General features: G+C 36.8%; 1 protein-coding gene across 1 annotated transcript in view; it reads right to left on the bottom strand.

Annotated features, from left to right (window-relative positions):
* Positions 1 to 14,431, bottom strand: part of vps13d (vacuolar protein sorting 13 homolog D) — a 288,095-nt gene that overhangs the window by 160,478 nt on the left and 113,186 nt on the right. Inside the window, exons 33-35 of the mRNA XM_059951858.1 lie at positions 6,533 to 6,749; positions 3,890 to 3,964; positions 413 to 616 (exon numbers count right to left, since the gene is read on the bottom strand). Of these exons, the coding sequence (XP_059807841.1) occupies positions 413 to 616; positions 3,890 to 3,964; positions 6,533 to 6,749 (496 nt within the window). The remainder of the gene's footprint in view (positions 1 to 412; positions 617 to 3,889; positions 3,965 to 6,532; positions 6,750 to 14,431) is intronic.

The following is a 14,431-nucleotide window of genomic DNA, read 5'->3' as shown; positions in this document are numbered from 1 at the left end:
AAAAGGAGAGATACATGTTTCTAGTAGTGGAATCTCCTTAATGGTGATAAAACTGTGGGGGATGATCCAGTGAATATAGAGGTTGATGGGGTGGAAGGCAAGGACAAGAAAGTCTACGTTCTTCTCTTTCTGGGAGGAGAGGGAATGAGATCAGGGGCAATCAATTGAGGGACCTCAAGTATATGGTGGAGGGGAAGCCATGGTTTAAGAGAAAGCTATTTCAAAGAGACTAGTGTGGAAAGCTTCTCCACAGAAATCATGAAGGAGATAGACAAAGTGGGAGAATAGAATGGAGTCCATAATGAAAGAAGAGTGGACATATTTTCACCTCAGATGGGTAGTACATGATCAGATAGTGAACTATTCAACTTGGCCCCTAAGGAAGCAGAGATATTTTTGACAGGTAACCTACTTGAAAAGGTAAGTTCAGCAAGGGGTACATCACAATCCATGCAGTCATCAATCAAACAGATACAGATGCTCTCAGCTTTCATCTCGATCCCAGAGATCAGTGATGTTGCACCTGCTCCACGGCCACTGCTGCTGACTGTTGCTGCACTTCCTGACACTGGCTCAGCATTCTTAAACAACCACATAGCTGCTTGATTCAGCTGACCTACATGATTAGAAAGAAAACAGGATTAAAATGATTAAGTACAAAAGATATTCGGTAGCTACCATAGATGCATGTTACTATTATAAATTAGCCCCATAAGCACTGGGTAATGAGGAGGGCATAAACATTAACATTGACTAATCACGTTCCACTGCCTCACTGATTGAAAATCAATGCAGCCTGGATCAAGGGATGAACATGGAACCTCTGGTCTGAAGAACTGGAGTGAGACATTAGCAACATTTTGATAGGTAACTGGATGAAACGTCATCCAAATTTTCAACAGACTGAATGATGCAGTAATCCCATCGCAAGTTTACACACTTGCCAAAATATTCAAACTGTTAGTCAAAGTGTTTTTATTTCTCGATAGCAGAGGTGTCTGAGATCAGCGGGTAGAGTTGAGGAATTAGAGGTTTAGAGAGGATCTGCTAAAGATTTTCTCCCCCACTTTGTAGGAGTTTGACATTTAAATACATTGCCTGAGAAAGTGAGGTGAAAGGTACTATCATAACATTTAAGGAGCACCCGGACCACACCATCCACACCAAGACAGGCTGTAGACTAAGTGCTAGTAAATGGAATTGGTATAGAAAGGCAATTTATAAGACCATAAGATAAAGGAGCAGAATTAGGCCTTTTGGCCCATTGAGTCTGCTCTGCCATTTCTTCATGGCTGATCCATTTTTCCTCTCAGTCCCAATTCTCCCCATATTCCGTCATGTGGTGACCAATCAAGTATCCATCAACCTCTATCTTAAATATACATAAGAAGGAATTTAAGATGGGGGGTTATATGGGAGGCAGGGTTTGAGGGTTGGCACAACATTGTGGGCCAAAAAGCCTGTAATGTGCTGTACTATTCTATGTTTTAAAGATTTGGCCTCCACAGCTGTCTTTAGCAAACAATTCCTGATTCACCACTCTCTGGCTAAAGAAATTCCTCTATATTTCCATTCTAAAAAGGACATCCCTCTATTTTTGAGGCTGTGTCATGTGGTCTTAGACTCTCCTACCATAGGAAACATCCACACCACATCCACTCTGTTAAGGCCTTTCACCATTTGATAGGTTTCAATAAGGTCACCCTTTGTTCTTCTCAATTCCAGTGGATACAGTCCCACAGCCATCAAACACCCTTCATATAACAGCATAGTCAGCTTAGATGTGGTGGGATGAAGGCCAGTTTCCATGTTTCTGTGGCATCAATATTGAAACAATGTTATAAATGTTAAGCAATTTTCCATTGCAGGCGTCCATTGGTGCAAGAAGAACTTCTAATTTAGTACCATTTTTTATCTTCCAATTGCCAGTCTATAATAAATAGGGTTCTAGGCCAGGTGAGGAAAGCACAGCTAATGTTTTGGCCAAAGGTGGCCTGGATAATTACTGGGTATCGGAGAACAGTTAAGGTAACTATCTCTTGGTGGAAATTCTTGGTGTTTGCTCAGCATAGCTCCACACCGATAAGAACACCAGTATTGAGAGCATGTGGGACTGCAAACCTGAGGAGGCAGCGAGATGATAATGGAAATGAGGATGAATACACATTCTGATCCAACATTACTTCAGATGTATTTTTCTATTGATTGTAAAGTACATTTGGATATCTCGAGGTCATGAATTGGCTCTTATACATGCAAGATTAATTTTATTTTCTCTTGATCAATTAACTTTTTGAAAGGAGGGAGTACATTAATAGAATATTTTCTCCAGGCATAAATTGATGGGTAGATTACATGATAAGGCTTTCTCAGAAAGGTTTTTTTTAAAAAAAATTCTAAACAACATATTTGTCCTCATCAGGGAATCAGAGGTACAACGGGTCAGAAACGTTAAATTCCTCTGCGTTACCATTTGAGAAGATCTGTCCTGGTTCCAGCAAATTAAGTGCCATTACCAAGAAGACACGTCAGCACCTCTATTTTCTTAGGAGTTCAAATTCAGAATGACATCTAAAACTCTGACAAACTTCTGTAGAAGTGCAGTGGAGAGTATACTCTCTGGTTGCATCACAGCTTGGTTATGGAACACCAATGACCTGAATGGAAAAACCTACAAAACCTACAAAAAGGATACATCCCTGTCCATCACAGTTAAGGCCCATATACAAGGAGCGCTGTCACAGGAAATCGGCATCCATCAAGGATCCCCACTATCCAGGCTATGATCTCTTCTCACTGCTGCCATTAGTGAAGTGATAGTGGAGCCTCAAGTTCCACACCACCAAGTTATTACTCTGCAATCATCAGGCTCTTGAACCAGAGGGGCAATTTCACTCACCTCAACAATGATTTGATTCCAAAATCTCTGCATTCACTTTTAAGGACTCTACAACTCGTGTTTTCTAAATTTATTGCTTATGTATTATTGTTGCTTTTACTTCTTTTTTGTATTTGCTGTTTATCTTTTCTATATTGGTCAGTTGTACCTCTTTGTCATGCGCAGTTTTTCCATTGAATCTATTGTGTTTCTTTGGATCTACTGTGAACGCTCAAAAGAAAATTAATCTCAGGGTAGCATATGATGACATATTTGTACTTCGGTAATAAACTGATTTTGAACTTTGAACATTCTCGTTCCATCCCTGATGCTTTAGTATATTATATTATTTAATGCCAACAATGAACATCAAGTTAAATTTATGCCACTTTTGGAATTGAAAGCAATTTCCACAGAATTATGATAAAATAGAAATGGATAGCAATATTGTAATAATATTCTCTATTCAAACCATAGCAAGCGATGGATAAAATGAAGCAGAATTGCTTTTCACTTTATCTTTTTTTTGCAGTTGAAAAGGCAATAACTAAACAGGAAAAGCATCATTTTCATTCAGAATTTTCCTGTAACAGTGCCTTCTGAATCAGAACCAGGTTTATTGTCACTGACTTACATGCTGTAAACTTTATTGTTTTGCAGCAGTATAGTGCAAATATACAGAATTGCTTTTAATTAAAAGATTAAGAAATAGTGCAAAATAAAGGATTAACAAGTTAGTATTCATGGATTCACGGACTGATAGCAAAGGAGAAGAATTTGTTTCAGAAATAGTTCAGGAACACTGCAGAACTGTCACTTACCTCTAATTAACACATTTTTGCAATCCTTGTTTTCAAAATATCTTTTCATAAACATTCAATAATTTAATCTTTATTTTCCTCCTCTCTTCAACTTCCTTACAATAATGTTCCACTCTAATATTGTAGTATAAACAAACAAATAAGAAAGCAACTTATACTCTGTAGCTATAACAACATGCGTGCTCTCTACCTTTGGATTGCAGCAATGCTTTACGGCAATCATCCAGTTTAAAGCCAAGGTCTTGGAGTCGATCCAGCTGCAGCTCTAAGAAAGACAAACAAAAGCTGATTTATAATTAGAACAAACAATCTCAATTAATAACATATATTTCAAAAGATCACACCTCCAGTGCATATGTACAAGCTGCATACAAGCAACACAGTTTTTATTATAGAATAGTAAATCAGTTGGGAAAAATGTGCAAAGCTACAGAAATGTTACACCACTGAGTGCTCACTCCATCCTAGTCATTATTCAGTCATGATGCTTCTTGACTGGTTTCAAATGAGAAGGGCTACTTTGAAACAGCTAAATCCAAACTGGAATGTCCCCCCACTTTCAAGTGAAAAGGACTCGTACAAAACTTATTCATTTAACTACTGAATCAGTCCTAAATTCCCCAGCAGCATATAGAGGACACTTCCTTTAATGAGATACTCCTGAAATCATTTAATGAGTTGGCTTGGTTAGCTTTTAAACCATGAGGTTAAAATAAGTCCTCCATAAGGACCAAAACCTTGCCGTGGTTTGGAGACTTGTGTGCCTCAATGACCTGGAGAGCTATGCTGGCTGGAGTCAGGGCCTTGTGCTTTGGCTCTTGCTAGGGTCATCCATGCCAAACAGGTCAAAGGATAGAGGTCAAACTAAGAGTGGCCCACCAGTCCTCCAGGTTCATGGATTCAGTTCTGACTGGTAAAGTAAAACAATGAAGATCTGTGTGTGATAGTACTCCTGACTCTCCACCCAAGATTTGCTAGGTTGCCAAGACCACAGAGAAATGGAGGCCTTTCACTGCTGCCCTAAACACTAGTGTAATGGGCAGCAAGTTAAAATAATCCAAGAGTAGCACAATGAAAATTTGCTCTCAATTGCACTGAATCAACTGAGTACAATTTCTAATTGTACTCCAATTACGAAAACAGAACATCGACATAAGTAAATTACAAAACAGCCCATACATTTCCATGCAAACTGGGAAACTCATTTGGAAAGAATAGAAGAATGAGATAAAACATGGTTATTTTACTTTGGTAAAATACTAAACTTTGCTCAAAATGTGATGTGACAGTAATTTTAACAGTGAAATCTTGTGTGTCAACAATTGGGAAGCTTAAAAAATTATTTTTTCCCAAATGCTCACACATTTACCAAAAGAAGAATGCAACTTTATCATAATTAATACAATTTAAGTCAGTACTTTCATCTGATGATCTGACTTTATGTAAAATTAGAGGAGCAATCCTTCAGCTTCCTGCCACTGACCTATTATTACCAGGAAAAGACACAAAAGCAGCGAGTGGAAATCTGTTTGTAAGTGGAATAAGCAATGTAAGCCAACATCAAAATATGTTTGCTGACAAGTTAAAAATGTAAATGAAAATAGGAGTAGTTGACTACTCTGATCCACAGACTTGCCTAGCAATTCTTTATCATGGGTACACAATCTCAGGTCACATCTCCTCTTCTGTACTAGTTGCCCACAGTGCTTAATTCCAAGTTCTCAAAGATTCATGTACTTCCTCTTTAAATATTGAGTAGTAGTAGTTCCTTGGCACATCAATTGAAAATTATCCTTCCCATTCTTGTAGGTTTGTTCACCTATTCCCACTTGTGGAAATATCTCCATCTTCACCTTATTATACCCTCTAAGAATCTTACACATTTCAAAAAGATCATCCACCATTCTTCTATACTCTAAAGAACATAGGTCTAATTTCTTTAGCCGTGGGTGATAGGACAACCATCTCACTCCATACATTAGCCTAGTGGATCTCTTTTCAACTGCTTCAAATTATATTATGTCTTTTCGTAAATAAGGTGATTAAAGTTGTGCACAGTATGCCAGGTACAGCCTCACTAATACTCTGTATTATTGTATATTTCCCCATTTCTTAACTCTAATCCTTCTTCAATAAAGGCCAATATGCCATTCGTCTTCCTAGCAATTTGTTCACTGGCATGCAAATATTTTTTGAAATTTGTGAGCAAGAACACATAGATCCCGTACTCTCTCCATGCTTTACTCATCTTCCTCTATTTAGATAACAGTCCATCCCAGAATTCCTCTTATCTCATATTTTACAACATTAAACTGAACTTGCCAAGTCATTGCCACTCACATAGCCTATCTATATCCTGTGGCAAAGTCCTAATATTCACATTGCAGCAAGATCTCCATTAATTTTCACGTTATCCACAAACTTAATTACCTTCCACTCAACCCTTCCTCCTGGTCTTTATAAATCATAACTAATTTAGGGCTAAGAATTAATTTTTCAGTTACTGCTCTTGTTACATTCTTTGAAGCTGCAAAAAAGAGCATCTTCCACACAATGATCATTCTTCAGTCCCAGCCGACATACTTCAGTCAAGGCTAACACACAGCTGGCACAAGCCTTTAATGTAGCAACTTGTCAAGAGCCTTCTGAAAATCCAAAAACAGTGACAGTTACTGCTCTGACTTCTGTTTGTTACATCTAAAAAAATCTGTCATGCATAATTTACCCTTTCATAAAGTCATTTTGATTTGCAAAAACATAAAGAGATTTATATACTAACAAGTGGTCTCAAGTTATTCTACAGAAGCCTTCAGTTGCTCTGCCTATTACTTACCAAGGACAGGATCCATTTCGTGTCTACTTGTTTCTCTTTTCCCAGATCCTGCTGCTGAGCTGCCAGTCACACGAACTGAGCTGGTGCTGCCATTCACTGACTCACGATTAGGCACAAGAGGCACAGTTGTGGTTTGCTTAGGTATAGACTTGACTATTGCCAGGAAAAGCTGCACATCATTGTATGAAAGTCTGATACCAAGACTAGAAAACTGAATCTGAAGCACAAGAACAAAATGTGTTTAAGATTAGGACGGATGTGAATTATCTCTGTGTTGTAGATCCCTTTACTTATATTGTGTTATTCTTGCTACTTTCTACTTTTGAACTCAAAAAATGAAGCCTTGAGTGAAAAGATGTCACAAATATCTCGTATTTTTGTTCTTAATTCTGAAATTTCATTAATAATCAAACAGTTGGGGTTAAAAATTTAAGAGCAACAGCCTCTCTCACATCCACTTTTTGATGACATACCTTGAGATTTAACTGATTTACCAACAAAACCACAGCACATGATCTTTTTGGGTCAGCTGGCTCAGGCTTAATACAAAGGATGATATTCAATGAAATTCACACTCCTTTTCTCATTTTGTAACAAAGGCAAGGAAACACCATTAAAAGGTAGCATTATACTAGCTTTGAGATGGCAAAGAATAGACCTCACTTATTGCAGAAGATTTGGGCTTCCATTTTGGGACTGAACAGTGGCATAGAGTCAAAGATTAAGATTTAGTAATGTTTTGCTCACAAATAGTACACTTGCCCTTCATTGGGATATAAAGTAACTATTTCGGTTCTCTCAGAATTAACATTATATTGCCTACTGAGAGACTGCAGTCCAGTTGAATCAATAAGTTCTAAATAAATGTGACAGGTGGAAATTCCTATTAGAACCACTGCTCACAATGGCCACTAGATCACAAATTCAATGCATGTGCTTTAAGACTTCCATTTTATATAGTAAACTAATGTTAATGATTGCCACATCCATTTTAGTTTTGTTTAATCTTTGATACCATACGGGTTTATTCTTTACAGTCTAATACCTGTAAGTGCCTCATACAGGTAAATAAATACATAAGATAATTTTGCAATAGAACAAAGCAAAGTTTCTGATTTAGATCTTAAAACATAGGAGTAGAACTAGGCCATTTGACCCATTGAGTCTGATCCACCATGCCATCATAGCTAATTTATTATCCCTCTCAAGTCTATTATCCAGCCTTTTCCCTGCAACCTTTGATACCTTTACTATTCAAGGGCCTATCAACCACTGCTCTATACACACTCAATTGTTTGGTCTCCAGAGTCCTCCGTGGCAATGAATTCTACAGATTCATCACCCTCTGGCTAAAGAAATTTCTCATCACCTCTGCTCTAAATAGACGTCACTCTGTTCTGAGGATCCACCCTCTGGTTCTAGACTCAACCACTATAAGAAACCTACTCTTCACAAATACTGTGTAGGCTTTTCACTATTCGTAAGTTTCAGTGAGATTTCTCCTCCCCCCCCCCCCCCCCCACCCCACCGACCTCATTCTTCTAAACTCCAGTGAGTACAGGTCCAAAGTCATCAAACACTTCTCATAAGTTAGCCCTTTCATTCCCATGATTATTCTCGTAAAGCTCTTCTGGACCCTCTCCAATGTCAGAACATCTTTTCTGAGATAAAGTGCCTGAAAAATACTCACAATACTTCAACTGTGGTCTGACTAGTGCCTTATAAAGCAGTACATCCTTGCTTTTATATTCTAGTCCTCTCAAAATGAATGTTGACATTGCCCTTGCCTCCTTTACCACTTAACCAGCAAGTTAACCTTTAGGGAATGCTACATAAGGACTCCAAAGTCCCCTTGCTCCTCTGATTTTTGAATTTTCTCACCACTTAGAAAATGGTCTACACCTTTATTCCTTCTACCGAAGTGCATGACCATACAACTTCCCTACAATATATTCCATCTGCTACTTCTTTTCCCATTCTCCCAATCTGTCCAAGTCCTTTTGCAGAATCCCTGCTCCTTCAACACTACTGCCTCTCCATTTATCTTTGTATGGTCTGCAAATGTGGCCACAAAGCCAACAATTCTGTCATCCAAATCATTCACATTTAATGTGAAGAGATCCCAATACCAACTCCTAAGGAACATCACTAGTAACTGGCAGCCAACCAACAGGCTCCCTTTATTCCCACTCTTTGCCTCCTGTCAGTCAGACAATCTTCCATCCATGCTAGTATCTTTCCTGTAACACCATGGGCACTTATTAAGCAACCTCATATATGACACTTTGTCAAATGCTTCTGAAAATGCAAGTAAACAACATTTACTGATTCTCCTGCTAGTTATTACCTCAAAGAGCTCCAACAGATTTGTCAGGCAAGATTGCCCCCTAAAGAAACCTTGTTGACTTTGGTCTATATTATCATGTGCCCCCATGTACCCTGAAACCTCATCCTTAAGTATGGACTCCTAACATCTTCCCAACTACTGAAGTCAGGCTAACTGGCCTCTAATTTCCTTTCTTCTGCCTCCCTCCCTTCTTAAGGAGTAGTGCCATTCGTAATTTTCCAATCCGTCAATCCAGAATTTAGTGATTCTTCAAAAATCATCACTAATACCTCCACAATCTCTTCAGCTACCTCTTTCAGAACCCTGGGGTATGGTCCTTCTGGCCCAAGTGACTTATCTACCTTCATACCTTTCAACTTCTCAATCACCTCCTCCTTAGTAATAGTACTACACTTAGTTCTGCCCCAACACTCTCGATTTTCTGACATTTCTGACATAGTATCTTCCACAGTGAAATCTGACACAAAATACTTAAGTTTGTCTGCAATTTCTTTGCTACATTACTACCTCACCAGCACCATTTTCTAATGGTCCAATAACCACTCTTGTCTCTCTATTACTAGTTATATATTTGAAAAAATCTTCTGTACAGGTCCGCTATCCCTCATCCGAAAAGCTCCAAAAACCGAAGTTTTTTTGTGGAGTGTGGAGCGTGTTTAGCATGTTTAGCTTGTTTAGCATGCCAACAGCTGACGTCACTCAGGTGTGATGTGGCAGCACTAGCAGGGGCTGCCAGACGTCAGTTGTGGCTCAGCACTCGTACTGGTTACGCGTGCATTTGCTGTTCGCTGATATTTTGTGTTCATTGTTGACTTTGTGTTTAATTTCACTGTGAAAATGTCAAAAAGAGCTGCTGATACCCCTATGGGTAACAATGAGAAAAAGAGAAGGAAACATCTATCATTATCCATAACGCAGAAAGTTGAGATCGCAGAAGCTTGATCGTGGTGTGTCTGTGCGGCGTCTTACTGAAGAATGTGGTGTCAGAACTACCACTGCATATGATTTAAAGAAACAGGAAGAGAAGTTACTGAAGTTATATAGTGACAGTAACTTGAGAAGCCAGTTCCTGGCCCTTCAGGTACCTGTGGAGTATTTAGCTTTGTTTGCCAGACGTAATGCAACTTAACTAGAAGTACCTGTACGTATTTAGCTTAGTTTGAACCTGTATATGTCCTAGAGTATTTACGCTCTAAGCTTATTTATTCCAATAAGTCATTTACCATGTGTTTGATTCGGTTCGTTTGAAGCTGTATATTTTTATGTTTTATTGAATGTTTTTGTTGGAAACAAAATGTACTAGTGTATTTATGGTCTGTAATTATCCTAGTATTTCATTTATCAGTATATTACTCTATAAATAAACTGTAATAGTATTTGTAAAAGAGCGCAGATCGGGAAAACATGTAAATTCTCTCTCTAGCACTCGTTGTTTGCGCATGTACAGACTTTTTTTCTTGTCACTATTCCCTAAACAATACAGTATAACAACTATTTACATAGCATTTACATTGTATTAGGTATTATAAGTAATCTAGAGATGATTTAACGTATATGGGAAGATGTGCGTAGGTCCGGAGCTCCTCAAGGTCCTAAAGTCCACCCACACTGAGACAGGTCAATTATCAACATAATTATCAATTTTCTGAAATCCGAAAAATTCTGAATTCCGAAATGCAACTGGCAACAGGAATTTCGGATAAGGGATTGTGGACCTGTATCTTCTTTTATTTTAGTGGCTAGCCTACCTTCATATTTCAGCTCATTTCCCCTTACAGCCTTTTAGTTGCGTTCTGTTGGTTTTTAAAAGCTTCCCAATCCTTGACTTCACACTAATTTTTGCTTTATTATATGCCCTCTCTTTTGATTTTATGCTATGACTTCCCACGTTAGCCATTGTTGTCTCATCCTCCCATTAGAATAGTTCTTCATCTTTGGGATGTATCTGTCCTGCTCCCTTCCAAATTGCCCCAGAAACTCCAGCCATTGCTGTTCTGCTATCAAACCCAAGAGTATCCCCTTCTAATCAACTTTGTCGATCTCTTCGCTCATGCTTCTGTAATTCCCTTTACTCCAATGTAATACTGATACATCTGACTTATCTTCCCCCTTTCAAACTCCAGGGTAGTCTGTCATATTATGATCACTGCCTCCTAAGGGTTCCTTTACTTTAAGCTCTCTAATCAAATATGGGTCATTATAAAACACCCAATCCAGAATTGCCTTTCCCCTAGTGAGCTCAACCACAAGCTGCAATAAAAAGACACCTTACTTTACTTTATTGTCACCAAACAATACCTTGTAGACATTCTACAAATTCCCTCTCTTGCATATTGAAATCCCCATGACTTTCATAACATTGCCTTTTTTTAAAATGCATTTTCTATCTCCCATTGTAATTTGTATTGAACATCCTGGCTACTCTTTTAGGGACTGTACATAACTCTCATCAGGGTCTTTATACCCTTGTAGTTTCTTAACTCCACCTACAAGGATTCTACATTTTCCAATCATATCTCACCCCTTTCGAAATATTTCATTTAATTTTTTTTAATCAAGTGAGCCACCCCATCCCCTCTGCCTACCTGCCTGTCCTTTTGATGTAAAGTATTTTTAATGTTAAACTCCCAACGATGAGTTTCTTTCAGTCAACAACTCAGGGTTGCCCACGGCATAATACCTGCTAATTTCTAAATGCGTTAGGATAGTGTAAAGATTTGTGTATGGATAGTGTGTCATTTTCAATGCTTTGCTTTTCTTACATTTAACCACTCACCTCTATCTATCTTTCCTCTCCTTTCCTACCTGGAGACCTTCGTATCAATTTCATGAACTTTGGCTACCCTACAGTACCTCAGTCAAGTGGCCATTCTTCACTTGTAAACCTAGACAGAGCTGCACACAACATGCCTTCACTATAGTTCTACTGAGAATAACTGCATTTTCTCTTAATCTTTAAACGCTAAACAAACCTGCAGATAATTACAAAGCATAGTATAAAACAATAACAATATCCAAAACCTAACACCTCCTACCTTATCCATTTGCTCTCTGCCATCAGTTACAAAAAGTAAATATACTTACTTTGAATCTACAGGATTACAGTGGTTTTTTGATGAGGGGCTCAACTTTTGGTGCACACACAATTTCTTATGCCATAGTCAGGAAAAATCAAAACTACTTTAGAAAGCGAAAAGCACTGTGCAGGCCTTTATTTACTGCTGATCATCAAATTCTTTGCTTTCTAAATCTTTTTATTATTATTAGTAATATGGACAGAATACAAATGATATATTAATAAATAAATTACAAACATACAAATTCCATTACAGATGAAAAAAAAACATAAACAATAATTACAATATAAATGAGTTTACCAAGACATAAACCATACAATATATGCATAAACATGGTAAGTCTAAATATTTCATAATATATGATATATAAAAAAACAGAAAAAAAAGAAAGAAAAAAAATTTAAAAATAAAAATAAATATATTTTTAAAAATTTAAAAAAATAAAAAATTAAAATATATAAAAACAAAAATAAAACAAAAAAATAAAAAAATAAAATATATATAAAAACAAAAAAATAAAAAAACAAAAAAAAAAGCAAAATTAGCTAATTTTATTGGTTGATAAAATTAAAGAGATTGATAAGAAATATTCGATTGCTCCTAGTAAAGAGCTTTACAAACAAAGGGTTGAACTTCAAATGGAACATAGTTTATTACTTACATCCTTGATTGAAAATCAATTAATGAAAACGAGATCTGATTTTTATATACATAGTGATAAATCTGGTAAACTGTTAGCTAGTCAATTGAAGAATGCTTTGGTTAAACGTCAAATCACTAAGATTTGTCAGCAGAATGGGAATTTGACAGTTAATCATAATGAGATAAATAAGGCATTTCAAGACTTCTATACCTCCCTGTATCAATCTGAATTTCCTCAGGATTGTAATACCATGTGTGATTTTCTTGGGAAATTAAATTTTCCAAGATTATCATCCGATGATCTTTCAATATTGGATACTCCTATTACGGATGTAGAAATTAAAGGGGCTATTTCCTCAATGAATTCTGGGAAAGCACCGGGTCCAGATGGTTATACAGTTGAATTTTAAAAAATTTTTTCCACTACTCTTTCCCCTTGGTTATGTAAGGTTTTTGAGGAAGCAATTAGATTGGGGAATTTGCCACAATCTTTTTATAGAGCTTCCATTTCTCTAATATTGAAGAAAGATAAAGACCCTACTAACTGTGCATCCTATAGACCAATATCTTTAGTGAATGTAGACGCCAAGATTTTTTCCAAGTTACTGGCATCCAGATTGGAGAAGGTATTACCTAAAATTATTTCAGAAGATCAAACCGGTTTTATTAAAAATCGCTATTCTTTTTTCAACATTAGGAGATTATTGAATATTGTTTATACTCCCTCACATGACATTTCAGAATGCGTGATTTCATTAGATGCGGAGAAAGCATTTGATAGAGTTGAATGGCCTTACTTATTTAATGTGTTGGAGAAGTTTAATTTTAGTCCGATATTCATATCGTGGATTAAATTGATTTATCACACTCCAGTAGCCTCAGTGTTTACCAATAATCAAAGATCTCTCTTTTTTCGCCTATTTCGGGGCACTAGACAAGGATGTCCTCTTAGTCCATTACTATTTAACATTGCCTTAGAACCTTTGGCAATTGCCATCAGACAATCACAGGATATTTTGGGTATTAATCGTGGGACAGGCATTCATAGGTTATCTTTGTTTGCAGATGATTTATTACTATTCATTTCTAACCCTGAGAAATCTATCCCAGCAGTTTTATCATTATTGGCTCAATTTAGTGAGTTTTCTGGGTATAAGTTAAATCTTAATAAAAGTGAATTGTTTCCTTTGAATAGATGGGTCCCAATTTATGGAAATTTACCTTTTAAATTAGTTAATGATTCTTTTATTTATTTAGTGATCAAAATCACAATACCATAAAGATTTATTTAGATTTAATTTTTTACCCTTAATTGATCAGATTAAAGGTTTGTTTACTAAGTGGTCACCATTATCTTTATCTCTAATAGGTAGGATTAATGCTATTAAGATGGTTATTTTACCTAAGTTTTTATATATTTTTCAAGCGATACCAATTTTTATTCCGAAATCCTTTTGTTACTAATGTTGATTCAAAAATTTCCTCATATATATGGCAGAATAAAAATCCCAGGTTAGGTAAAATATATTTACAGAAGACAAAAAAGGAAGGCGGGTTAGCATTTCCTAATTTCAGATTTTATTATTGGGCAGTTAATATTAGATACTTGTTATGCTGGTTGAAAGATTGGGGTGGATCTTTCGGCCCTCGTTGGGTGGGTTTAGAAATTAAATCTGTATCAGTTTATGCTCTGGGTTCTATTTTAGGGACTTCTCTCCCTTTTGCTCTTTCTAAATTGCCGAAACGAATCGACAACCCGATAGTTAAACATACTTTACGTATATGGTTTCAATTTCGGAGATTTTTTGGGTTGACTCAATTCGTTTTAAATAG

This window comes from Hypanus sabinus, chromosome 27, assembly GCF_030144855.1.
Source record: "Hypanus sabinus isolate sHypSab1 chromosome 27, sHypSab1.hap1, whole genome shotgun sequence".
Lineage (NCBI taxonomy): Eukaryota > Metazoa > Chordata > Chondrichthyes > Myliobatiformes > Dasyatidae > Hypanus > Hypanus sabinus.
This window is presented reverse-complemented; position numbering and strand designations above follow the sequence as displayed.